This window comes from Solanum stenotomum, chromosome 9, assembly GCF_019186545.1.
Source record: "Solanum stenotomum isolate F172 chromosome 9, ASM1918654v1, whole genome shotgun sequence".
NCBI lineage: Eukaryota > Viridiplantae > Streptophyta > Magnoliopsida > Solanales > Solanaceae > Solanum > Solanum stenotomum.
In genome coordinates, this window is record NC_064290.1 from 39,634,491 (window position 1) to 39,661,709 (window position 27,219).

The 27,219-nt window shown below is 33.0% G+C and overlaps 2 protein-coding genes across 2 annotated transcripts in view; one reads left to right on the forward strand and one right to left on the reverse strand.

Moving 5' to 3' along the window:
- The window catches only part of LOC125876926 (pre-mRNA-processing protein 40A-like), a 1,068,087-nt gene that overhangs the window by 775,298 nt on the left and 265,570 nt on the right, over nt 1-27,219 (reverse strand). The window lies entirely within an intron of this gene.
- LOC125876932 (auxin-responsive protein IAA33) lies at nt 14,306-15,797 on the forward strand. Its single transcript, XM_049558224.1, has 2 exons — nt 14,306-14,723; nt 15,635-15,797. Exons 1-2 carry the CDS (start codon nt 14,377-14,379, stop codon nt 15,717-15,719), a joined length of 432 nt encoding a protein of 143 aa, XP_049414181.1. The 5' UTR covers nt 14,306-14,376; the 3' UTR covers nt 15,720-15,797.

Consider the following 27,219-nt stretch of genomic DNA (forward strand, 5'->3'; position numbering starts at 1 on the left):
CCATGGTACTTTTCATACCCTTTCAATAATGTTTTTCAAGTAACAGCGAATCAGTTTCAATAAAAATCTTGTCTAATTGGGTTGTCTCTATATATTTTAGAGCATGAAGATCGCCATAGCTTCTACTTGTGTGTTGGTACCGAAGGTTCTTCGATCTCCTTAGCCTTAGCTTGCATAATATCTCCTGTTGTAGCTCTCACACAAAACCCCTAAGAACTTCTTCCTGAATTCCTTTTGATGCTCCATCAGTAGTAGTTTCAACCCATCCGGTATCAGGTGGTTTCCAATTAATTTTGATCACCTTCACTGATGGATTATATCTATAGAGAGCCTCCACCACTATCTTCCATTTCATATGTGATGTATTTGCAATTACTCCTTCTTGCCTTCATAAACAAGATGATTGTGTGCATAATCTGATAGATCAGTTTATTATTTGAGATTTTTCCCCCATGCCTTTTATTGTTGAATTGTTGGTTACTTTTTAGTTCTACAGCAGCTGCTCTACATATAGTTTTGAAGTTCCGACTACAAGTTGAGTTTCAAATGCTGCCTTATCTTTCCTTTCTCAATTTGCTGGTATGTACTCTGAATGTAGTTTTTTTTGTCCAGCAGCTGGTTCTTCGACAATCTTGCTGCCTGAAAAGGGCAAAATTTAGTTTTGGATGTCAAATGTAAACAAAAATAGAGAGGATGAGTAAAAATTGGAAGAGTGAAATTTAGTAGTGAATTTAATTCAAAATTAAAATTTATATATCGTGGAGATTCTGACTCCATTGAATTTTATCAAGTATGTCTTCGGAGAATTCTCTGTCGATGTCGCATAATTATTTATTAGGAAAAGTTGTTTAGGTTTCCTTTCATGGCTAAAGAAGCTAAACATTTTCCAGATCTCCAAGAGGTTTCTGAACTCAAAAATTATGTGAACCAGATTGTTATAGGCTTTCTTTGAGGGTATTCTCTTTATTTATCCCATCCATTCTTCACAATATGCAAGTCTGAGTGACATACTCCACAATAATGTATCTTTACTGTAACATCATCATCACCATTTTCTCTGCCATCAATTCAAACAAAAACATATATATTAAAAAATTCACAATTTTCATTTCTTCAGGTCATAAATCAAAGATTTTAAACAATTGCCTTTTTGTATAAATTTTTTCAAATAATTCAAAGAGAATACAACATGCATGTTTATACTCATTAATAAATTCAAAGAATTATATTCTAAAGGGTTGTGATGCAGTCAATATATAATGAAAAAGATGCCTGCGGGAGAAATGGAAGGGCAAGAGAATTCCAGAGAGGTCCCTGACTGCCCAGCCAAAAGATTTTTGTGGCTGCTCATTCTCTGCTCTTTTCGCCATTTCTCTAAAGCTCTTTGTTTGTGTTTGTGGTGGAGGAACTTAATTATTGTAGCACTAATTGCTAATAGGTCCAACTTTTTGGAAGTAAATTTTGAAAAATGGGATATTTTCTATGAATCCCTCTCTTCACCACTATAATCTTTTCTCCATATTTGCATCAGTGGTGTCAAAATTTTCAAGGAAAGAAATCTCCTTATTTGATTACAAAGTGCGTGACATTCCTAAAATAGATTAGATCCCCCTTTAAAGCTCTAAGGGGTCGTTTGGTAGCTTGATAAAACAATCCTTATTCATATATTAAAGTCTGTATTCATAAATTTTATTCAACAAGATGAACTTCAGAATCGCCAAAATTCTGGGGAAAGAACTGATGATGCACTTAGGGCAGTGTTTGGAAAGGAGCAGCCTGGTTGACTTAGCTATTGTAAGTTAGTGACAACAAGTTCTTTGAAGAAAGATGAGGAAACTAACAAGCTAAAACAAAAGCATGCCAATGAAATCGCTTCTCTAAAGGAAGAAATGAATAAAATGAGAGATGAAATGCGACATTTATTTTGTCAATTGCTGAAAAACAACCCTCTATTGAATGTTCAAGAAATACCAGGGTGTGTCGGATCTAACCTTGCTTCACCTGTTGATGCTAGTAGCGCACAAGCTGTAAGAGGCCAAAATGTTCCACATTCTTCAGAGGCAGCTCATGATTCGGTTCTTAAAAAGGTATTTTGTATTTCAAATTCTCTGTTAGTAGTCTCCTATTGTTATCGATATCCAAGGTTGTTCTCGTTTTGTTGCTTGTGTATCTTCTCTTATTGTTGACTTGATTGGTGTTCTTTTGGAAGTTGTCCAATGTGTTTTCTTCACCTATTTTTCCTTTTGAATTTATCCGAAACCTCTTTTAAGGTATTGGCTTTCTGATTGTGAACCAGTTCTTTTATAACTAAGTCATTACTCTTTTTCATAACCTGCTTGTGATCAGTTTCATAGAGACCTCGCTGTTGAAATTTTGTTTTCTCATCCATGTGTATTCCATCTTGGTCGTGATCATCTGGATATGTTAGTTTACATATTGTTGTGTGATTTTAGGTTTTGATTGTTTTCTTTCTTGAGACAGGTTGAACGTCATCCGTCAAATCCTTATCAAGTCTTTTGTCTTTGATTTTGTTAGCTTGTTCTTCCATTTCGTAACCTGTCATGATCAGGTTCATCAAATGACCTTGCGTTTTTTGAATTCTTGGTCCGCCTTTGAGGCATTATAGTTGTAGCTGTTTATAAAATTATGTAGGGAAATACATGATGTCTCAGATTTGTTGCATACTGGTTAAGCTCATATAACAAATTAATATATTATCTTTTATCGATTTTTTGTTTCAAAAGTAGTTCATTGAATTTTCTCCTCTATTATAAGATAGTGGTATCTATCTGCCACCATTCAAGCATTGTTTTCCCTATTCTTAGTCTTCTTGAGTTCGTAGTTGTTGTGCTCGCCTTAAGCTTGGTTTATTTATTTGTTAATAACCATGAGTTTGTTCTGTCTCAATCTGTTGTAGTAGTTTTCTTGATTTTGGTTATGGGTTTTGAAGGTGTCAAAGAAATTACTCCATTGTTCATGTGCTTGTTTTCTAAGTTTAGATTGATCAGTTCTCACTCATATTAGTAGGTGCATATTTATTCAACCTTGATAGGGTCATTTTATGTTGTGAATGATCTCTTTCAATATGGAACATTTTTTTTTTCTAATTCTCACAATGAATTTGTATTTGATTCTTGTCATTTTGTGTTTTTCAGAGATGTGGTACTGTTTCATTTGTTTGGGTTGTGACCTACTTAAGTGTTTGTTCTCTAGTTACAAATGAATCTGCCTTTTTCTTTACAACTTGTGACCTTTGTGAGCTTCATTTTTCTTTTAGTTTTGATAGAATGAAATTTTGCATTTTAACGTGAATCAGTAGCCTATGTTGTCTTGAGAAGGTAGTGCATTCAAGATGGATTAGCTTTGCAAGTGATTCAGTAGACAATAGTCCATTTACTTGAGGTTATACAGGTTGAGTGCATTAAAGAACTTGAGGTTCCAAGATAACATGAAGCTATAATCATTGCAAGAAGTAGAGTTTCTTCAGTAAATCTTTGAAAGAGACTTTTTTGTTTTTTGTTTTTCTTCTAGTTGAGCTGATGTTTTTTCTAAAGAAATGCTGAACTTGTTTTACTATCTTGAATCTTTGAAAGTTCAATCTGTACTTTATTTTTGTCACTCATTGTCTCCTTTCAGCTTCTATACCTAGAAAGGTTTATATTTTTAGTTGGATGAGTATTGTATTGTGTTGAAGGAGGACTAGTCATTTTGGGTTGTAGTTGTGTACTCCTTTCCCCTGCCGTTTTACTACTTTGAACTGTGATGGTTGTTGTGAGAGATGGTTTTGGTTTTCATTGCTTAAATTGTTTCTCATAGTTAAAGCTCCCCCTTTTGAATTTCTTGGAAGGTTAAAGATTTTGTTGTATTTTTTGGGAGTGAGTTTGCTGTCACTTGTGCTAGTTAAGCTTTATCTAGTGTTGCAATAAAGCTATTTAGGTTTTTGATGCTTGTGCTTTGTTTTGATTTTGCAATGGGGCAGCTTCCTTCCTAGGACATTTTGGCCCTGCTTGAGTATATACAAGTCCAACTAGTTATGTATTACAGTCATGGAATGAGGAATAGATTATACGGGTTATACCATAGAGGGGTCGGGGCATTGGATTTATGTAAACCATAAAGTGTAGGCTATATCTGCAGATATATATACAATCATCATGTATAACTTATGTCTAAAATACTCCAACTTATTCTATCATTAGATAGATAGTAATTTACAACAAATAGGCAATGAAGCCAGATGCCTGATCTATATAATTTGCATATATTGATTTGGATTGGTTGGCTTACAGTGAATGCTCTCCAATTATGCATTTCCACAACTTTATTGTTATGGATTGGTTTGACTTATTGTGAATTTGAGCATATTAAATACATGATTCATTTCACTAACTTATAATTTTATTTTGAATGTGCAGGAAAATGCCGGTAATTGAATTTGAATAGTGGCTAGAAGTAAACTCGATCTTATGTAGTGAACGATGAAGAGTTTTTGTATTATTATCATATATGTTTTGAATGCATTTGATTTTGTGGAATTTATTGATAGTAGAGATCTTTAAGCAATCACTTTCTAAGTATTGGTTGTACAAGAAATGTTTCTCGAAGTTTATTTTAAATATATAGCTTCGCTTTAATTATTAGCTAATTTTGTGCTTTAGGTCACTTGTATATTTAATTATGTGATTATTGAATATATGCAAATAAAAATTATTATTCTTATAAATAAAAAATTGTGGCTATAAAATTCTATACAACATTGTCACACTTCAAAAGTGTTGTTGTAGGATGTTTTCTTGTACATAAGAAAAGTTACACTTTATAAGTGTTGTTCCAGATGAGATATAAAAGGCAACACTTTTTAAGTGTGACCAATAACAAAGAAAAGGCAACACTTTTAAGTGTAGTATAATAAAAAAAAGGTGTTGCTAATGAATCGGTACAAAGCGTGCCCTTATACCTCTTTGGCCACGCTTTATAACTATAGCTGTGATGGCAACATTTAAAAAGTGTGGCGTAATGTCAAAGGTTACGCTTCTTTAGGCCACCACCTAGAAAGCGTTGCTTAAAGTTCAAAAGTGTAGCCTTTTATCAAAGACCACACTTTTTGCTAATTTAGGCTACACTTTACTGGTGTGGTTAAAATCCTAAAATGTTGTAGTGGATGATTGTCGATTAGAGAAACTCCCACAACATTATTTTGTATCTTTATATACATCAGATAAATTTGTATTTTTCATATACAAGCAGAGTTCATATTGTATATTTGCATACATACATAGTTGTTATTGTATTTCTAAATACACAGAGTTGACATCATGTTTTTTAAAAACTTTTCTTTATATGACACTTGTTTTAAACTACTTTATATTGAAATGAGTTCAGTTAAGTATTCATGAGTTGAGAAGAGCCAAGGTAAGTGTTTCTTTCAGAATTTCTTTCAAGCCTATGTTGTTGTAGCATTCCAACTCGCATACTCGTACATTCAATGTACTGATGCCAGTTGGCCTGCATCGTCTTAAGATGCAGACACAGGTAACTAGGATCGACATTCCAGTGCACCGTTGATTCAGTTAGCAATTCAGAGTCAGTCGGTGAGCCTCCTTGCATTCCGGAGGATCTATTTTCATTTCTTTCTAGTTAGTTCATTAGGATGTTGTGGGGTTTGTCCCAACATCCATCTCAGTTGTTTTAGAGGCTTCATAGACACTCAGATGTTATTCCTTTGAGTCTTTTCATTAACATTTCTTATTGTTAAGACTTGGGTTGCCACTTTTGGCCAAGTTGAATGTTTAATCTTTAAAACATTCTTAGTTATTTTATTATCCAATTCAGTTAAGTTCATTGATCATTATAGATATGAATATTGTCTTCCGTTGAGTTAAGTAAGCCAGATCAAGGGTTTGCTTGGAGCCAACAATGACTTTCGAGTGCCAGTCCCGCCCAGGATGTAGGCTCAGGGAGTGACAGTTTCATAATATAGGTTCTGACGCATCTCATCAGATCCGCGATTAATACAGGTGCCCTTCAGCTTGCACACTGTTGGTAGGTCCTCATATTTCGGGGACATACATATGTCTTTTCTTCAATTAATACTATCATCCAGTTTCAGACAATTTAGAGTTAGTTAGGGACTTGTCCTAGTAACTCACTATGACTTAGAGATTTTCAGACGGACAACTAGATTTCCACTTATGTTCGTATGTGTCAGATCATTCCATTGATATGATAGCTACTTGAGACTTTATTCCACTTTCCATTTATTTCTGTTATGTATACTATCTTAATGTTATGCTATGCCAGGGGCAGCTCTAAGGCTTGGCCGGTGAGGCCATTGCCTTAGGCCTCAAAAATTTGAAGGCCCCAAATTTGTTTAGATTATTATTATTAATTTTATTATACATTAATACAATTTAAATAAATAAAATTGTTATTGTATATTTTTTTTTATTATTTGTTTGAGAGTATTTTTTACCAATAAATTCATAAATTCTCATAATCTTTTCACTCATTATTTGATATATTTGTTTTAACTTCCAATTTTAAATTTTATCCTTTTTATATCGGAACTAAGTTATACGTATTGATAACATAATGATTTTTTTTCAATCTTTTCTTGAACTACGTGAACACAAAAATGTTCATGCACAAGTTTCCTTTTCGTTTTAATTTAATATATTATATGAAATTTTTTATAATTTGTTTTAGATATTCACCAATGAGTGCTACTTAATGGAATAAATTATATCATTTAAAAATAACTATATCATTTAAATTGATCAGAAATTTGAATATTTTTGTTACTATCCATGCTCAAAACTTTAATTATTAAGTTATGTATGTTCTTTTCTTTTTCATATCTGTGATGATAGCCAAATTAAAATTTCAATTTGAGTTTTGAAGCTCATCATCGATAATCCATCAATTTTATTTTTTGTACTCTTCTTGCTTTCTTTTTTATTTTGTGTGAAATTTGATATTTTTTTGTCTTACATGATTAATCTATTGCGTAGAAAATCGATTTTCTTGTTAGTGTATAAATTTTATAAAATAAATTTAAGGGCCTCTTACTATGATTTTGACTTACGGTCACGTAATCTGTTGACTTGCCCCTGTGCTATGCCATATGGTTAGTTTGGGGTCAATCATGACTCTAGGCAACATGTCACATCTAGGAATAGTCTTGAATCGTAATATTATTTTAGTAGGAACTTAATTAATTATCTAGATAAAAAAAGTTGATTTATATATGAAGATATTTTAACGGTAAAGACCCATGTTATCCATCTTGAGAAATCACATCTGTTTCCAACAGATAATTAAATATAAAAGGTAAATGAAGTAAAAAGTTTATTGTGCACAAAACACAAAGAAGGTGAAGTAAGATTAACGTTGTTTTTATTATAATATAAAATTAGTTTTAGAGAAAACATGATATATTCAAAGTAGCGAACCCATCGCCTACTGCAGCGCGGTCGTCTCTACAGCCCATGCAAATTTCAATTTACAAGACTTATTTTTCATATGTTTTCTTACTTTCCCATTAATACCACATTCAATTTTTTGTTCCCACCATTTTAGTCTGTTTCAAAAGTAATATTCTCTTTATTTCAAAATAATTAAATTATTGGATGTTTCACACCATTTGAGAAAAGAAGATTAGAACACAAATTAAACATTACTTTCCGTTTTTACCCTTATTAAGTACTCCCTCTGTCCCTAATTACTTGTCCACTTTAGAATTGACACACCCATTAAGAAAACAATAATTGACATAGTGAGTTTACCATTGTACCCTTATTAATTATGAAGTAGATGAATTAAAAACTTAAGATTTTCAAGAAGTTCTACCTTTTTCAAAGTAATTAATTGAGGGTATAATAGGTAAATTTTTTTTATCCTTTCTTTGATTTGTCAAAATGGATAAGTAATTAAGGACAACTAAAAAAATAAAAATGGACAAGTAATTAGGGACATAGGGAGTATTGTCAAATTAATCTTTAGAACAACAAAACATTAATCATAATAACTAATTTCAATTCTAAATAATTCAAAAATGTCTTGAACTCATTGCATAGTAAATAATTCAAAGTAGTTAAAGTTTCTTGAACTATGACATAGAAAATCTAAATGAAGGGTAAATGGAAGAATATTCTAAAAGTAGTCTTGAAGATTGAACAATTAAGTTAATTTTAAATATGAAAAATGCCTCAACAATTCGATTATTTTGAAATGGAAGAGTATCACTTTTATATAATTACAAATAACTTAACTTTAAAATTCTCTTTTTGGCCATAATAAAATGATTTATAGTCACATAAATAATCAAATATTTTAAATAATAAATTTTTAAAAATCTTCTTTTATTTGTTAAATTTTATGTCAAGTCAAATCATATGACATGAATTAATACGAAGAGGATAGTTTATTTAAATTTTATATATATATATATATATTGATCGTATATATGTGTTTTTACACGATCGATATATTGTTACTTGTTGTAACCAGTCACCTACCATAATTTACCGGATATCAAGTTATGCTTTCTCCAAATATTACCTTTCATAGTACACAAATTTTAACGGTAAAAGTTAAACTTCACTGTAAATTTAACTTTTTTTTTAGATGACGATCGTGCTACTTATGATATTCTTTAAGGTAATAGATTAGTACTCCTCTATCCAATAATATTTGTCTACTATTTGAATATAATAAATGCAATGTAATAGATAAATAATTATATTTAATGATAAAGATAAATTAGGAATTAAATTGTAAAATTATTCATTAATTTCATAAAGTGGACAAATATTATTAAAACATCCCAAAATATTATAGTGAACAATTATTATTGGATGGAGAGTATAAAAGTATTTACATTTATCTCAGAATCTCCATAATTAGTAATTGTTTAAGGACAAAAAGGTGCACAACAACTTTTGCAGCCAGAAGCAAACATCCCCTATTTTCTTCACTAGTAGCCTACTCTTTAAATTAGTTGTACGATGCAAATGGTGTTTTGTGTTTCCTTTTACTGTGAAGTCTAAGTTAAATTAGTTGACCAAATTTTCAAATTGGTCCATAATGTTTGTAGTCTGTACGAATTTATTTGATGACTCCTTTCAATGTTTGACAATTTATACAATAAATGGCGTCCTCAACCTTAATGTGAAAAGTATCACTATCTCAATGTTGGAAATTGTTTAATGATTTTCCCTACTAAGTGAATTGAGTTAGCCAAAAGGTTGTAAAGTTACAATTGGAAACTTTAGGACACCAAAACTTCAGAATATTAGGAGTTGATTTCTCAGATGATCATACAACTAATAGTTATTATCTCAAAAAAAATATATATATTAAAAAAATTGAAATATGACTTTTTAAGATAATAACTATTAGTTGATTGATGAGAATCGGACGGAAGAACACTAATCCCACTTGCCATATTACTAGAGGATGTATGTGCTCATTTGTCAACTTGATCAGCTATGTATAAACTCTTTTACAAGTACATATTCTAGTCAACAGAAGTTGCTACTGTTCATTTACTTGCTTTCATACTTGCAATTAGATAAGGGAAAAGGGTCTGATATACCCCTCAACTTTGCTATTTGGAGCTGATATGCCCCTCGTTATGAAAGTGGCTCATATATACCCTTACCGTTATACAAACGGCTCACATATACCCCTACCATTACAAAATGAGCTCACATATACCCTTCATTTAACGGAAGTGAAAAAATTAATTTTAAACTTATAATTTTTTTAAAAAATCATTTAGGGGTATATAGGATTTTTCTAGCAAAGTTCAAGGTATATTTCAATATTTTTCATACATAAATTATTTTTTGACTTCTTTGATTTTCATTATTTTAGTTTCTTATTCTTATTTTATTTTTTTCTTTCATTCCTTAGTGTAAAGAAAAAAATTTAAAACTATTTTTTTGTGGCTATATTATAATTTAAAACAATTTTTTTTTGTCTATATTGTAATTTAATTTTTGTATTTGAAGAAAAAAAAATTGGTCATCTATAATAAGTTTTACAAGAATATTAGTGAAACATAAATAAATTTGACATCAAAATAATAAATCTAAATTAGTCATTGAAACAAAAAAAAAGTCAAAAAAATATGTTTGAGGAAGATTAAATATACCCGTATGGGATTATAGTTTTTTTATAAAAAATAAAATAAAAAATGAAACTAAAATTATTATTTTTTCTTTTCCGTTAGAGGGAAAGGGTATATGTGAGCCATTTGCATATAAGTAGGGGTATATATGAGCCACTTTCATAACGAGGGGTATATCAGCTCTAAATGACAAAGTTGAGGGGTATATTAGACCCTTTTCCCATTAGATAATAATAAAACTACAATTTATTTTAATTCTTTTTTTAGAAAACTGCCTAAACATTCTCATTTGGAAAAATTTGATAACTCCCCATGTCAAACAATAGCTATCCATTATATTAAAAATAGTTATCAAATAATATTTTTATAGTTTAGAAAATCAAGAGATAATTTATCTTTTATGTCTAATTTACCCATGCTATTAATACTCCTTCCGTCCAATAATAGTTGTCCATTATACTAAAAATAGTTATCCAATAATATTTGTCCAATTTAGAAAATCAAAAGATAATTTACTTTTTGTGTCTATTTTACCATTGCAATTAAACACTATTTATCATCTAACACATTTCTCAAATCATTAAATTAAACAAAGTCAAAGGATAAAATAGTAATATTACCCCTATTATTTATTGTTTCTTAAGGGGTGTGCCAAGTCAATAGTGGACAACTATTGTTGGACAAATGGAGTAATAAAATGTCACGCCCTGACCCTACACCCTAGACGTGGCCGACACTCGAGAACCATTTCTGGTCCCCAAGCGAACCCTTGGACTGACTGACTACTTAGCGGAAGACTTACTCAAGAGATAATAGGCTTTAAAATAAAATTTAGAACATTTAAACTCAAAGTAAATACTCAACTCAGACTGTTTGTAAAATACTCAAAGACATAAATATAATAGTTTGCAAAAACATCTCAAGGAAAAGTAAATACTGAGAGACTTCTCAACTCTATATATCTATGAAAGCTCTATTACTCAAGATGGATGTCGGGACAAGACCCACGACATCTCAAGAGAACTGACTAGAAAATAACTGTGAAGTCCCCTAAAATGCAAGTAGGCTCACCCAAGCTATCTGAAGTGTAAAGTGATCACAACGAAGCGTTTGTTGATGATCCTGAACACCTGTATTTTCATCATAAAAAGATGCAGGTCAAATGACATTAGTACATTGAATGTACTAGTATGTAATATAGCCAAAACGAAATAACTGAATGACAATGTTGTAATAGATAAAATATACTCAAACTGAATGTAAAGAAATAAATGAGTTAAATCATTTAAAGGTTTACAAAATACTTACTCATCTTTGAACTCAATATAATAAGAGTTATATGAAAATACAGTATAACTCTATTAGGAGATTCTCTAACTGACAACCATCGCTATGAGCTATGTGATGATACAACGTCTTGTCCACGTTGCCAGAACTATCCTATATCATGCCGGGGTATAGAACCTCTCAACTAAGTGGATTCAATAAGCTTTGCCCGAAAGCACTAAGGATTCATCTAAAAAGTATGATCATGTACCCATGTTCGCAAGAATTGAATGAATACTTAAGAATAAGGTTCATGCTGAAAAATAGGCATGAACAATCAACTCAATAATCACAATACACAATGTATGGCAATGATTAGAAATAGAAATTTAATAATCAGCAACTCAAGAACTCAATATCAACTCATCTCAAGAATATTCAAATCTAAGGATAGAACCCTAGATTACTCTTTTACTGATTTGAAATTAGATGTAGGGCGTGGAGACGAACTAGTCCAACACTATGATAACCTTACATACTTGAAAGATGAAGTTCTTGGCGAAATCGACGAAACTCGAAGAACGCTCGAACCCTAGAATTTCTCCTCTTGGAACCTTGCTCTAATGACTTGAATTGTTAATGAATGTAAGAGAATTGATAAACACTTTCTAAGCCCTTAATTAGGTGTAAAACTTCATGGTTTAGGCTTATAATAGAGGTTAAAACGACGTAAATGTATATGAAAAAGATCAAAACGGCCCCAACTTAAAAAACTGACGAGGTGCCCTTAAAGGGAGGTTTCACGGACATTTTAAGGCTCCACGGTACGTGAGAAACTTCACTGGTAGTATAGCTGTCCGTGAAACTTCAACTATCTGACAGGGCTTCACTAAAAAGAGCATAACATTTTACCCCAAACTCGAAATGAGGCAAACTTGGTGGTGTTGGAAAGAAAACTCAAAGACCTTTAATTTGATAGGTTATGGGTCACATAATTCGTTATGGTCTGAGAGATATAATCATTTGAAGTTGATTTGAAACTTAAAAGCTAATAGGTGACTTATACAGACCTTTAACCAGATCATACAAGCCACCACGGGCTATCTAGCGTCCCGTCTAGGTGACCCCACCTTCGAAGCCCTAAACGGTTGACCACCTAGTCCTAAACGGGTCGTGGACTCCTAAACGGTTCGTCTAGGGATCCGTGAAAGGTACATGGTCCATTTTGGGTTCGTGGACTTTGCCCTTAGCTCTCTTTAGCCTTTCTCAAAGTTTGATGTATTACACGAATGATTCAAATATTAAGAGTAGAGTTGCAAAGTGTTGTACAATGATTCAGGTCATAACTTAGAAATTTTCTGTAACACCTCGAAATTTGGAAAAGGGAGAAAATAAAATTTTGGGTTGCAGGCTATCTCTACGGTTTCCATATACAGACCGTAGAAGCTTCTACATGCAGTAGATGACGGCCGTATGAAGTGGGAAAATATTTTTTATCAAAACAAGTCCCAACATCCTTTTTAAGGTTTACTAGGATTGTCCGTCATTCTATGTACGAGTCGTAGATAGGTCTCGTAGGTGACTGCCAGACTTAGTATTTTAAAGCTTAAAGTTGATTTCTACGGTTGACATGTACGGACCGTAGGAAGACCTACGAACCAAACATGGGTTCCGTCAAAGATAGGTGATTTTTAAGGTCCTAGAACTTGGTCTACGGTTGACCAGTGCGAACCGTAGAAAGTTCTATGGTCTGTAGGTTTGAACCGTAGGTTGAGTCAACAATTATTTTAAGAGGCTTCTGGGTCTTTTTCCTAATTATTTAGCAAGACCTGATATCACTCATGCTGTGAATTTAGCAAGCCAGGTTATGCAAAGTCCAAACATTGAACATCTTCAATGAGTAAAAAAGATTCTCAGATACATCAAAGGTACTCTACATTTTGGACTTACAAATTATTTCATAATCACATTGTAGGTTGTATGGATATTCAAATGCTGATTGGAGAGGTACCACTACTAGGAAATCAACTACAAACTATTACATCTACCTAGTGCAAAATGTATTTCTTAGACTTTCAAGAAACATACCACAATAGCTCGATCGAGTGCTGAAGCTGAGTATAGAGCACTAGCCTCCACTGCATCAGAGGTGATATGGATCATGTATCTACTTCATGATCTTGGTGTGTTCCTCTGATCTGTTCCTACAATGTGTTGTAAACTTGAGTGCCTTGTACATGACAGTTAATCCAGTTATGAATACTAGAACCAAACATGTTTAAATGGACTATCATTTTGTTCGTGAGAAGGTGGCCAGAGGACAACTTCTTACTCAGTTTGTGAGGTCCAACCATCACCTAGCTGAAATTCATACCAAAGCATTGACAAAACAAGTATTTGTTGTATTTCACAGCAATCTAGGAGTTACAGTTCCTCCGCAAATTAACGTAAGATAAGATGTGTTGCTTTGTAATGGATGTAAAAACTAAATTGACGGTTGCGACATCTTTCATTTTATCAATTGAGTCTAACTGCAAGTATCACAAAAAATGACATCTGCTTCTCTCTGTTTGCTCCTCCTTTGCATATGGTTATAAATTGTCTCAATAAAGATGAAATTATTACTAAATATAAAATATTCTGGAACAGTTAAACAAAAAGTGTCAAATGAATTGAAATTTTGTTTACCTGGTGTCTGGAGCCCTGACCGGTGTGAATTTTCTCCATATCCAGAGCTCGATAAGGATGAAATAGTCTCACCACTGCAACATAATCCATGTTGTGAGTTATTTTGGTACTGAGGGAGGGAAGTGAAGAAGAGTGAGTAAAAATAAATTATTTGTCATAGACAATAAATGAATGCTTTGAAATCTGAAAAAGGATAGCTCAAGTTTAGGGTTGTCTCAGACCAGCACCCGACATTTGTGCTATAAATAATCACTAACTTATGACTAGTACAACACCCTAGCCATTTTTCAATGAGCAGCTTTGAGTCACAAACTAGGCAAGAATGTTTAAACAAAAGAATTACTACAAAATACTATGATCACATGACCAGTAGATCATCATCATGTAATGATCCACCAGCAGTAACAGTCGTCGTTGAAGGGCGTTCGATTTGCCAGATGATAAGTCTTCACAAGCTTGGTAGCTATCAAAGCCTTGCTAAAGCACTTAAGCAGATGTTTGTAGATAGTGGTGACATTGTTGAGTGTTCACACAATAATAATAATAATGTTGATCTTTCAAATGCTCTTCCTGGTCATCTGATTGCTTATGAAGATATCGAAAATGACCTCCTCCTTGTTGGTGATCTAAATTGGAAGTAAGTAATCTAACTCAACACACACCAACGTATATAAACACTTTAGCGGCAATTACTTAACAAAAATAGTTTAATTATCGTTAAATATTTTTTTTTACTGGCAATTAACAATCTTTGTAAATGTCCTTAAAGTGTATAGTGACATTAAATCTAATGACAATTAACTCATATCGGTAAAGACTTTAGCAATCTCGGTAAAAATGCATATTTATTGACCCTATTTTTGTTTTAGTTGTAGTGCTATCATTTCACTTTCAGATCGACATACTATTATACTAAAACTAGGTAAAAGATGATTTTAAAAGTTTTATGAAAATTTTGGTAATTTTAGAAAGTCACATAGATAAGATTATTTTTTGTATTTTTATTATACCACCCCAAGATATATAAAACATTGTCTTCGGGTAAGAGAAATGTGGTGATGAAGCATAAACTTTACCATTATTTGTCTTACTTTTGTTTTTATATGGTTTTACAAGAATGTTCTTTCTTTTTAATTTCAATTTTTTTCGTAACATGTTACATGCCATTAGATTAAAAGATATTTTATTAATTTTACACTCCTTTAATTTAAATAATAAGATTTAAACATCTTATTTGCATTCTTAAATTCTGCATCAAATTAAACTAGACTAACAAATTAAAATGGTAAGCGGATATACTTTGTCAGATTTACTTTTAGAGAAGAATTTTCAATATTTTGGAATGAAAGCAATTAAACTTTTATATAAAATAGGTATATATGCTTGTTGTGCGTTTGTGTAATTTCGAATCATATTGTGCATGAGCAGACTCTGTAAAATCCAATATAAGTGAACTAGATAAAACGAAATCACATACCTAAGTCTGCCATAAAATGAGTGTAGGGAAAATATGTGATATAATTAACCTACTCTTTGAATTTTATCCAGAGATTTCGTGAAGGTGGCGAAAAGAATACGAATTTTGCCGGCGAAGCCAAATTCACGCAACGGAAGAGTGGAGAATAATATTTAATATATTTTCTTTTCTTTTCTTTTTCTTTTCTGTGTAATTTCCTTGGTACAAAGATTTACTTGATTTGTGTAACAAATTATGTTCTCTTTTCTTCAATTTAGGGTCCGTTTGGTCATGTGATATGAAATTATAATTTAAAATCATGTGATGAAATAATGAGATAAAGTTGAAATTTTATTTGGACACCTACTTAATGTTTAGCTTAATACAAGGGACAAATAGTAATTGCTAATTTATTTAAAATGCCAGCTTGATTTTTATTTATATTTTTGTCTATGATTTTATATTATCTATAATATTTTTTAAGTTCGAGAACTTTTAATAGCGTACGTTATTCCAAAACTTGTTGCTTTCACGCAAGCCTCAAATCGTCTTTCATTTTAATTTACCACCTACAACACTTTACTTCATTTTGTAGATTATACATCACAACTATGTCATATAGAGTTTATATATTCTCGTTACAAAATGGTTTCAATATACTTCTATCGTTATAAAAATGACTTATGTATATTTCTACCGTTACAAAAGTGACTCATATATACTTTAATTTTAGGCTAAACCCATCGATAGCCTCCTAAAGTTAGCATCAATTTTCACTTAGACACCTCAACTAAACTTTGTTCATTTTAGATACCTCATGTTGAGTCCTGCGGTGTCATTTTGACACTTTTTGTTGACTTAACATATTGTTTGTGCTGCACCCATTTTGAGCGCGTGAGGGGTTTTATTTTTGGATTTTTTTAAATTTTGTTCCTTCTTCACTTTTTAGCCCTACCACTTATTCCACCTTCCACCATGAAAAATCATGATAAAAAACCTTACAAAATATGAAAATATAAAATAAAAAACTATCACACTAATTTTAAAAATGTTTATAAGAACAAAATTTGTAAAAATCATGACACTAATTTTGAAAAGATTTTTTAGAACAAGACAGACATTTTTTTTTCAAAAAAGTAGAAGAAGAATGTCATATATGATTTTCAAAATCAAATTCACAACCAAAAAAAGAAAAAAAAACCTAAAATCTAATGATTTTTTTAAAAATTTTTTTGGAAGAAAAACCAAGAAAGGACTGTAGGGTTGGGGAGGCAAAAGGGACGTAAGGCAGATGGGGTAGGGGTGGGGTGGGATGGTAGAAAATAGGTAATTTTATTTATTTATTTTAGCTGAAAAATTAGTTGCTTTTTAATAATTTATTTTAAAATCATTTTTTTTACACTCAAATGCTACATGTCAACTTTTAATCAGTCATCATGTCATGTCATCAATAAATGTATTACACACACTTTGTAATTTTGGCTTAAGTCATCGACCGCCCCTTAAAGTTGTCCGCATAATTCACTTAGACACCTCAACTAAGACTTGTACCTATTGAACACCTAAATTGTTCAAAACATGTACTTATTAAACACAAAACGCTGATATGGCAAAAAATGTGTTTTGCACTTCCCTGAAGCGCGTGAAAAGATTCAAAATAGTGTTTTTTTGAATTTTTTTTACATTTTTTCTTCTTTTATTGACACTTGGCATTATAATTAAATTAAAAACATTTTTCTTCTTTCATTTACACTTTTTTCAAAAAAAGAAAAATACCCCACTCCCTACTTATCATCTTCTTCATACTTTAGTATGCAAAACATTCTTCATTTTAGCTTCAACATTGTTTTTCTTTCTTTTTTATAGAAAAATAATATTATTTCTTTCAAATATGAAGATAAATGAAAATCAACTATGAAGATTCAGATTTGAAAGAAGTATGATTTATTTCAAATCTCATAAAAATAAGGAACAAATATGAAGAAGAAGAAAGAAGATAAATGATTTTTACATATAAAAAAAGTTAGCCGATATTTGTTTATCAAAATTTTCGAACAAAGATTTTTACTCAAATTCATATATAAACTCATTAAATTTAACAAAAATGATATTTAAAAAATTGAAAGAATTAATTTTTGAGCTATCAATTTCATTTTGTCATCGATGTAGAAATAAATAACCGCCGGCAAAATTTTGTCATCGATGTAGAAATGAATAACCGCTGGCAAAATTTTCTTTCTTCTTCACTCTTAGTATGAAAATGCATATATATATATTTTAAAAGTTAATCTTCAAGTTATTTGAAAAGAATTAGGTTTTGTGATTTGAGAAAGAATGTGTTTTGGGAAGAAGATGAAGATGAAAGGGGGTGGGTAGGGGTGGGGTTGGGTAGAATAGGTTGACATTTTCATTTTTTTAAAAAATTAGATATAAAAAGTGTTTGAAATAATTTTAAACAATTTTTTTTTTTAATAATTTTGGGGCCCAGTGCCACATGTTATTTTTTAATTAGCGGTTTTGCCACGTCACCACAAGTGTATCACACACTCTTCATATATTTTGCTGATTATCAAAAAATGCCTAATAGGAACAATTTTTATATTGGTAAAAGTGTTCAATAGGTACTAGTCTTAGTTGAGGTGTCTAAGTGAATTATGCGGACAACTTTAAGGGGCAGCTGATGACTTAAGCCTTGTAATTTTAGCTGATTGTCAAAAAGGTGTCAAAATGACACAGCGGACCCCTACTTGAGGTGTTTAAAATAAACAAAGCCTACTTGAGGTGTCTAAGTGAAAATTGGTGCCAACTTTAGGGAGCTGTCGATGGGTTCAACCTTAATTTATCTAATGGAAGGAAAAAAAATAATTGATTTTTAAATTTAAATTTTTTTATGTAGGAGTATATATGATCCTTTTTACACATAATTGTTTTTAACTTCTTTGATTATCATTATTTGAGTTTCTTATTTTTATTTTATTTTTTTCTTTCAATCTTTCGTTGAAAATACGAGAAATAAATTAAAGATGAATGGAAAAAGGGAAAACGTCAGAAAAAAATATAAAATTATCTTTTTGCAGCTATATTGTAATTTATTTTGTATCTTTAAAATAATTTGGGGCATATATGATAAATTTTACAAGAGTTAATGAGAAAATAAATTAGACCATCAAAATAATAAATCCAAATTAGTCGTGGAATCAAAGAAGCAATATATATACATATGAGAAAAATCAAATTTACCCCCACATGAATATCTTTTTAATGAAAAATATAAAATATTTTTAATTACTTCCGTTAGAAGAAAATGATAAATGTGAGCCATTTATGTGACAATATGGATATATATGAGTTACTTTTATAAGAGGTATATCAACTTTAAATAACAAAGTTGAGAGAGATGAAAAACTATTACTAACAAAACGCTCTTTAAGACAAACCCTACCGCCATCAACCCTACTTTGCCTAAATTCCGATAACCATGGCCGCCACGACCACTGGTCAACCTCTTCCTGAGGTAGGCCTGCCAATTCCTTTGTCAGGACTCATGTAAGGTGATTCGCTAAGACCAAAAACATCCCACATCAAACCTATACCGTTAAAATTGATTACATACCTGCATGGCGAACCACAAGTAATATGGGTGTAGGAAGAGGTCAATCAGATGATTGTCAATGAAAATCTGGAGTATGTAGTAATTGGGAAGTTCTCGTATGGCTGGCCAGACATACAAGATCTGAGAAAACTCATTCCTAAGGAATGTGAATTAAAGGGAGAATACAATATCAGACTTTTGAGTAATCAACATGTTTTTGTTAGGGCTACATTGTTAGATGACTATGTTCATCTTCTATCGAAACCAGTTTTTTACATCACCCATAAGAATTGGTCCATTCCGATGTGAATATTAAAGTGGTATCCAATGTTTAACCTGGAGGAGGAGATGTCAACAATGATTGCATGTATATCGTTTCCATCACTTCCACCAATTTTTTTGGAAAAAAAGTAGTACTCTTTCTAGCAGCAGCAATGGGGAAACTCTTACAGGTGGACATGGAAATCAGGAATCAAACAAGACCAAGTTGTGCAAGAGTTAAAGTGGAGGTAGATTTACTAAAGGAGTTCCGAAAACAAATTGAAATTTGAATGAGGATGAAGAATGAGGAAGTGGATCAACATCAAATATGATTATGTTCCAAAGTACTGTCAGACTTGTATGATTCAGGAGCACAATGAACAACAATGTTATGTTGTACACCCACAATTGCATCCAAACAAGGAGAAATCAAGATAGGAAGACGACAAGAAGAAAAAAGGAAATCGTCACAAGGAAGATAGCACAGGGAAGGAGACATCAGGGAAGGAAGGATAAAAACAAAACGTGAGAAAAAAAGGACGAGTTTATGGAACAGAGTCACAAAATATAGGGAGGAGGAAGGACTAAGGAACCGGAGAAAGTCTGGAACAAAGAGGGAATAATTATAGGAAACAAGTTTAACATGCTGGCCTCAGAAACCAGGAGCCGGAGAAAGATCTAGAAAAGAAACTAGTGAAAGAAAATGAAGCAGTTATGGAGAGTGGAAAGTCCAAATATATCTCCACTGAGCTACGAAAGAGTATTAACAAAGAGAAGTTGCACAAAGAACGCAGTCCACACAAGCGCAATGAAACAACTGATTTGGGAAGCAAATCAAATAGAGATCATATAGCAAGCACAAAAGGGAGCAGTAATGATTAAAAGGAAGAGAGTAACTATAAGGTGTTGCATGAAGGCACAATGAAGAAAAAATGAAGAATAATTTACATAAAAAATTAATGGTGGGGAGAGCACACAGCTGGGAGGGGGAGACAGTTCAACCACACTATAGGGGAGGTGAGAGACAATTTCTTTGAATAAGAAGAAATAGAAAAAGGACCAAATTTAATAGAGGAAGAAGTGACACAACAAAGAAAGGACACTGAAGAGGACGAGGACATGGAGTATAACATTCAACAAATCAACAAAGCAGGAGACTTATCCCCAAGGCATACCAACAGTCTGAAAAATAAGGCACGAAAATGCAGACCAGTAATTCTGTTACAGGTCAAGAAAAGGAGCAGGGATAGGGGATCCAACAGTGATCAATGACTGAAAAAAATGATCTTTTGGAATATCAGGTCTATTAATACTCAAAAATCAAAAATCATAAATCATTTGAGAGATTAATGGACTTGCATAAAAGACATCATTATTCATTTATAACATTGATGAAACCATTGCAAATGTCATTAGAGCTAGATAAATATAGCAGGAAGGTAGGCTTCGACAAGGCTGGAGTAAATTGTATAGGAAAAAATTGGTATTTTTGGAAATATGAATGGGAAGGTAGAGTTATTTTGGACACACTGCATCAAGTTACCATCCAATTCAGAAACAATATTAAGGATTTTATCATTTCAGCGGTAAATGTTAGGTGCAATGCATTAGAAAGATTGGAGATGTGGATGAATTGGAAAGCATATAAGAGAGAGTGCACTGTCCTTGGGTCATTGTCAGAGATTTTAATGTTATTTTAAACGGAGAAGGGTCTAAATTGTCCCTCAAGTATTTGAATTGGTACAAAACTACCCTCCATCTACCTATCGGCCCTAAAATACCCCTGACATCCACCTTTCGGCTCTAAAATACCCTCGATGTATAGGACAGTCTAACCTATTTAATAATTTTACTTTAATAATGAAACCGTGGATTTTGCAACATTCATTAGAAGTGGTGCCCTATCTGAAGTGAGAATTTCATGTTGTAAATATACATTGTGGAATGACGGGATTGAGGAGGCTTGTATATTTAAAAGACTTGATAGGATTTTGGTGAATCAATAATTTATGAATTTATTCCCATCCTCAAAGGTTCAGCATCTCATCAGAAGGGGTAGATCGAGACTTGTAGCTTGATTCTTTACTCATTCCATACTGGGAAGAATTACAGAAAATCATTCGATAACACTTCTTCCTATTTCTTTCTCAATGATATCCGACGATCAAGACAATTCCCGTCGTGCCCCTCTTCATATGATTCGCAACACAAAAGAAGAACCTTCAATTAAGCCTTTCAAATTTTTGAACTTTTGAAGTAAACATCAATAGTTCAAGAAGTTTGTGGAGGTCAATTGGAAGATCGATGTTGCTGGAAATCCATTTATCGAATTTCATGGTAAAATGAAGAACGTCAAGAAAACATTGGCAACCTGGAGCAAAGAGGTATTTGATAACATATTTCAACAAAATGACATAATAGAGGACATTATAAAGGTAAAGGAGTCGCAAATGGAAATACAAGTGTCAACAAGTAATATGGTTGAATTAAGCAAGATAGAAGTGGAGTTGAAGAAATAACTGAGATTGGAGGAGGAGTTTTGGCGGCAAAAGGCGGGGATGAAGTGGGTCTCAGATGGAGACAGAAACACAATATTTTTCCATTCGTATGTTAAGGGGAGATGAATGAAGCATCATATTGAAAAAATGATCACAAAGCAGGGGGTTCTTTTGCATTCAAATGGCGAAATTAGGGGTGTGGCGGTGGAATACTATAGGAACCAATTTAAAGATGATAATCTTGGGGATGACTATTGCAATACCTCAAATTTGGAAAGAAGGAAATTGTAGTTTTTAGGCTGGTGTCTGTGTCTACGGGTCCCATCTACGGATTGTAGATGGCAACCATAGGAAATAAGAAAATAAGTTTTTTTCAAAACAAGTCCCAGTACCCTTTTTTACGATTTACCAGGACAGTCTGTCATTCCATGTACAAGTCGTAGATAGGTCTTGTAGGTGACCCCCAGACTTCGTGAAATTTTTAAGTTTAAAGTTGATTTCTACGGTTAGCATGTATTGTCCTTATAAAGACCTACAAGCCGTACATGAGTTCCGTCAACAGTTGACCAAATTAAGAGTATTTCTACAGTTGACTAGTACAGTCCGTACATCTATGGAACGTAGGTCCAAACCATAAATGATAGGTCAACAATTGTTTTTAAGGGCTTTTAAGTCTTTTCCCTAATTATTTTAACCCAATACTATGTTGTTTTTCCTTCCACCCTAATCCCTATATAACACTTTTAAGCCACAAATTTACCATTTTTCAACTCATTCTTCAATGTCCCTAAAACTAACCAAAGTCATCCTCAAGATCAAGGAAGAAGAATAAGAACTAGGGTTCAAGTACAAGTCTCCAATCCTCCAATATTTGTAGGGTTTTAACATCAAGGTATGATATGATTCACCTATGGAGTCCTTTCCTCCATAGGGTTCCTAAATTATCCAATTTTACAAGTTAGATTTTCCAATTGAAGTTAGGGTTTTATTCAATCTTCATGTGTTCTTTTCAATTATGACCCAATTGATTGTTTTCTATATTTTTATGCATGAATTGAACTAATTACATATTTTGAAGTTGCATTCACATGAACTCATGCATGATCATATGATAAAGCTTATGAACTATGAAAGATGAACATATAGAGATATGCACAATTCTTTATGAAAGTTATATAAATGATTTAAGGTTGCTTTGAGAGTAAATCATTGTTGTTGTTGTTGTGAAAGAGTTTCTCACAAAAAAGATTCATAAGGTTGAAAGGTCTTCTCAACTAAGGTGAATCGAGATTAATGAGCTATTCTAAATGAACTCTAACTTGGATTGACTATTTAGTTGTGCCTTTCCATAGATAATAATGTGAATATGATTATTTAGTGAGATTTATTCTTAGCACCGAGTGGACTACTGGCGATTACCCATATTCCATAACTATGTGCCACCATAGGTTTATGTCACGACCAAGGGGTACCCCCTAGATGTAACATGTATAGAACCCCGAAGGACTCCATACAAGCAACTTAGGATATCATAACATAAAGTAATAGACCATTAAAGAGTAAAACAATCATTTTAAGTCCAAAACAATTTTATAGAAAAGCGGAAGTCTAACTCATGCATCAACTTAACCATCTATTACAATCAAATGAAAGTGGGCTTAGCCCATACAACATGTCCAAAACGGAAATACGAAAGAGAAACTAAAATGAGAGTAGTCCGTCCTCGAACCATGAGGACTCACCAAGCTCGATAAGAATCAAAGTTTAAGCTCTAGCCACTAAAATGAGAAACCTGTCTGTCAGACCCTACATTTGAAAAAAAAATATAGGCAAGAGTATGCGTTAATACAAAAATGCACTAAGTATAATAGCTACGCATAAAAAAATTCAAAACATACTAAGAAGGACATTTCATTTCATGACATGCAATTGACATTTTAAAACATGATATAAGAGGGTTAGAAAACATAAGTCATAACATTATGGTCAATGCAAGCTAAATCATCTTTAAATCTTTGAAGACATATGAGATACTTTTTTAAGTAACCTTAGTTCATTAATCATCTTGTTGTGGGAAAATTAGCCTCAATCGACATAAAGACCATGTGAGCTAAAACATGATCACTCGGTGTCTCACACACAGAAAAGGGTTGTTCTACTTGCCTAAGGTAGAGCCATGAACTTCTAGCTTAAGTGGATCCACTAGCTTAATATCTTACGGGGGCATGAAGTTTATGGGATAAATAGATTGTTACTAGAAACCCGACCTCTACTAACGGGAGGACTTCCATCTCATGAGACTTCTTCTAAAAACCCGACCTCTACTAACAAGAGTGCTTCCATCTCAATGTCAATATCCACCCGGTGCTAATCATAATTCCCATAGAATAGTATTTCCTTACTTATTCTCATTATCTATGGAAAGACATGTCATCTTGTCAATCCAAGCTAGTTCATTAGGATAACTCTTATTCATTGATTCAATTAGGTGAGAATAGCCTTTCAACCTAAAAATCCTTTCTATGTGAGAAAACCTTTCACATCATGGTTGCAAGTGTTTTATGAGAATAACCTTTCAACAACACAACAACAACAACAACATTGGCACTTCACTCTCAAAGCACCCTTACAACATTTACATAGTTTCCATAAGATCATGCATAAACTCCTACTTTGCCATTTCAAGGTTCAAAGCTTGCTTTTAATCACCAAATCTAGAATTCAAGCATTCGATAGGTATTTTATCATAAATTCATGTAAATTCTCTTACTTCATGATTTGGATCATAAAACTCCTCTTTCGTAATCAACAACTCACATTATGAAATCACAAGTTGGAAAACATGGAGGTTTGCATGAGTTCATAGGGGAAACATCATAAAAGTATTGTAAATCATCAATTCATGCATATTTAAACATAATGACATCATTAAGATCAACAATCAAAAGAACCCATGGTGTTTGAAGAAAACCCTAGCTAATTGGGGAATTCTACCTTTTGAAATAGAGGAATTTGGGGACTCCATGAATGGGATGGATTCATGGATGAAAACTACGATACCTCAAGTCCAATTGCTTATATTCAATGGAAAAATTAAGACCTGAGCTTGAAGCCTTAGGTTGAATCTTCTTTTTCTTCAAGTTTTCTAGAGAGAGAATATTTGGGAGGAAACTTGATTTTTTTTTTTGGGAATTTGGAAGAATGAATTAGATGGTGTAAATTTGGGGGTAAAAATGCTTATTAGGGGTTCTAAACTTAGACAAAACGACATAATATAGGAATTAATTAATTAGGAAAAGACCCAACTACCCCTAAAATAACTGACAACAGCTGACCCATGACCCACCACCGACGGACCGTGGGTGGACTTACGGTCAATCCTGCACGTCCGTGGTTGGTGGTCAGAGAGTTTTAGCCAGTCGACGGGCCACTTGACCACGAGGCGTGGTCCCACCTATGGTTCGTAGGTGCCACCTTGGTCCATGCCTGGACCTTTTCTGAGGGGTAGTCCATGGACCAACCTATGGTCCGTGGCCCACACCATGGGCCGTGGTTGGATCTTCGTGGATGACCTTTGGAAGATCTGAAAAAGCTGCTATTTGTTCTTTCGCATACGGGGTGTTACAATATCTCTCTCTTGGGAACATTCGTCCTCGAATGAGATTTAAACTGGTTCTAAAAGAGTAGGAGAGGAACTAACAACCCAACCTAACAATGCAATGCATGCAACTAAGGAGAAATTATTGACTCCAAGCTAGGACGTTCTCAAAACATCACATAGGGGTGTATCTAATTTTAACATCCCATCATGCATGCAATCTCATAAAAATGCACATAATCAATGAGGAAACATCAACTCCAAGATAAACATACTCAATGCATTTAAAAGAAGTAGGAACTACATCTAACAACCCAAAATGCATGAAAATTTCTGATTTCTCATATTCAAGGAGGAACTACCTTCTCCAAGCTAAAAGCATGCTCAACACAATCTCATGGAGCCTCTATGCAATTTATTCTCAAAAGCATATTTAATGCATGTTCAACAATCATCTCATGAAGTCTATAGGCAATTCATACTCAATGCACAACAACATGAGGAAAATAAATCATATAAGCAATTTCTTTCAAAATTTAAGCTTTTCATGAACATGCATAACACAAGGAAATCATGGACACATATAAAATACACATGACTCCCAAAACAATTAACAACCAAGAGGAACTCATTACCTCAAGCTAGAGTAGGACTACAAGAAAAGATATGAGGATATCGGGACATCATATCGGCCTCGGCCTCCCAAGTAGCCCCCTCAACTAAATGATTCCTCCATAACACTTTTACGGAAGCAACTTCCTTATTTCTCAGCTTTTTAACTTGCCGGGCTAAAATATCAACCGGAACCTCTTCATAAGCAAGATTCTCTTTAACTTCTAACCTTCTAAAGAAACTATGGATGTTGGATCCCCAACACATTTCTTCAACATAGAGACATGGATAACTGTATGCACCAAAGCCAACTCATTTGGCAAATCTAGCTCATATGCAACCTTGTCAATACGCCTCAAAATCTCATATGGGCCGACGAAATGGGGACTAAGCTCTCCTTTATTTCCAAACCCTATTACACCCTTCATGGGTGAGATTTTTAAATAAACCCAATCATGAACCTCAAATTCAAGATTCATTCTTCTAACATCGGCATAAGACTTTTAACGACTTTGGGCCGTTCTCAGCCTCTCTCTAATAAGCTGAATCTTCTCTATGGCCTTATGTACCAATTCCAGACCTATTAGAGGAACTTCACCCACCTTAAACCATCCTATAGAAGACCTACACCTCCTACCATAGGGAGCCTCAAATGGAGCCATTTCGATACTCGAGTGATAACTCTTATTATAAGAAAACTTAATTAATGTCAAATGGTCATCCCAATTACCCTTAAAATCAATCACACAAGCCCTTAACATGTCTTTCAAAGTCTGAATAGTACGCTCTGCTTGCCCATCGATTTGGGGATAAAAATTTGTGCTAAGCTTAACTTTTGTACAAAGACCCTTTTGGAATGACTTCCAAAATTGTGAAGTAAATTGGGTAACTCGATAGGAAATTATGGACAAGGGCACTCCATATATCCTTACCATCTCTCTCAAATACAACTTAGCATAATCTTCCGCCGAATGGGAAACCTTGACGGGAATAAAATGAGCAGATTTAGTCATCCGATCCACTATTACCCAAATCGAGTCATGTTGTTGCCGAGTACATGGCAACCCTACTATAAAGTCCATATTCACATCTTCCTACTTCAAAGTAGGAATACCA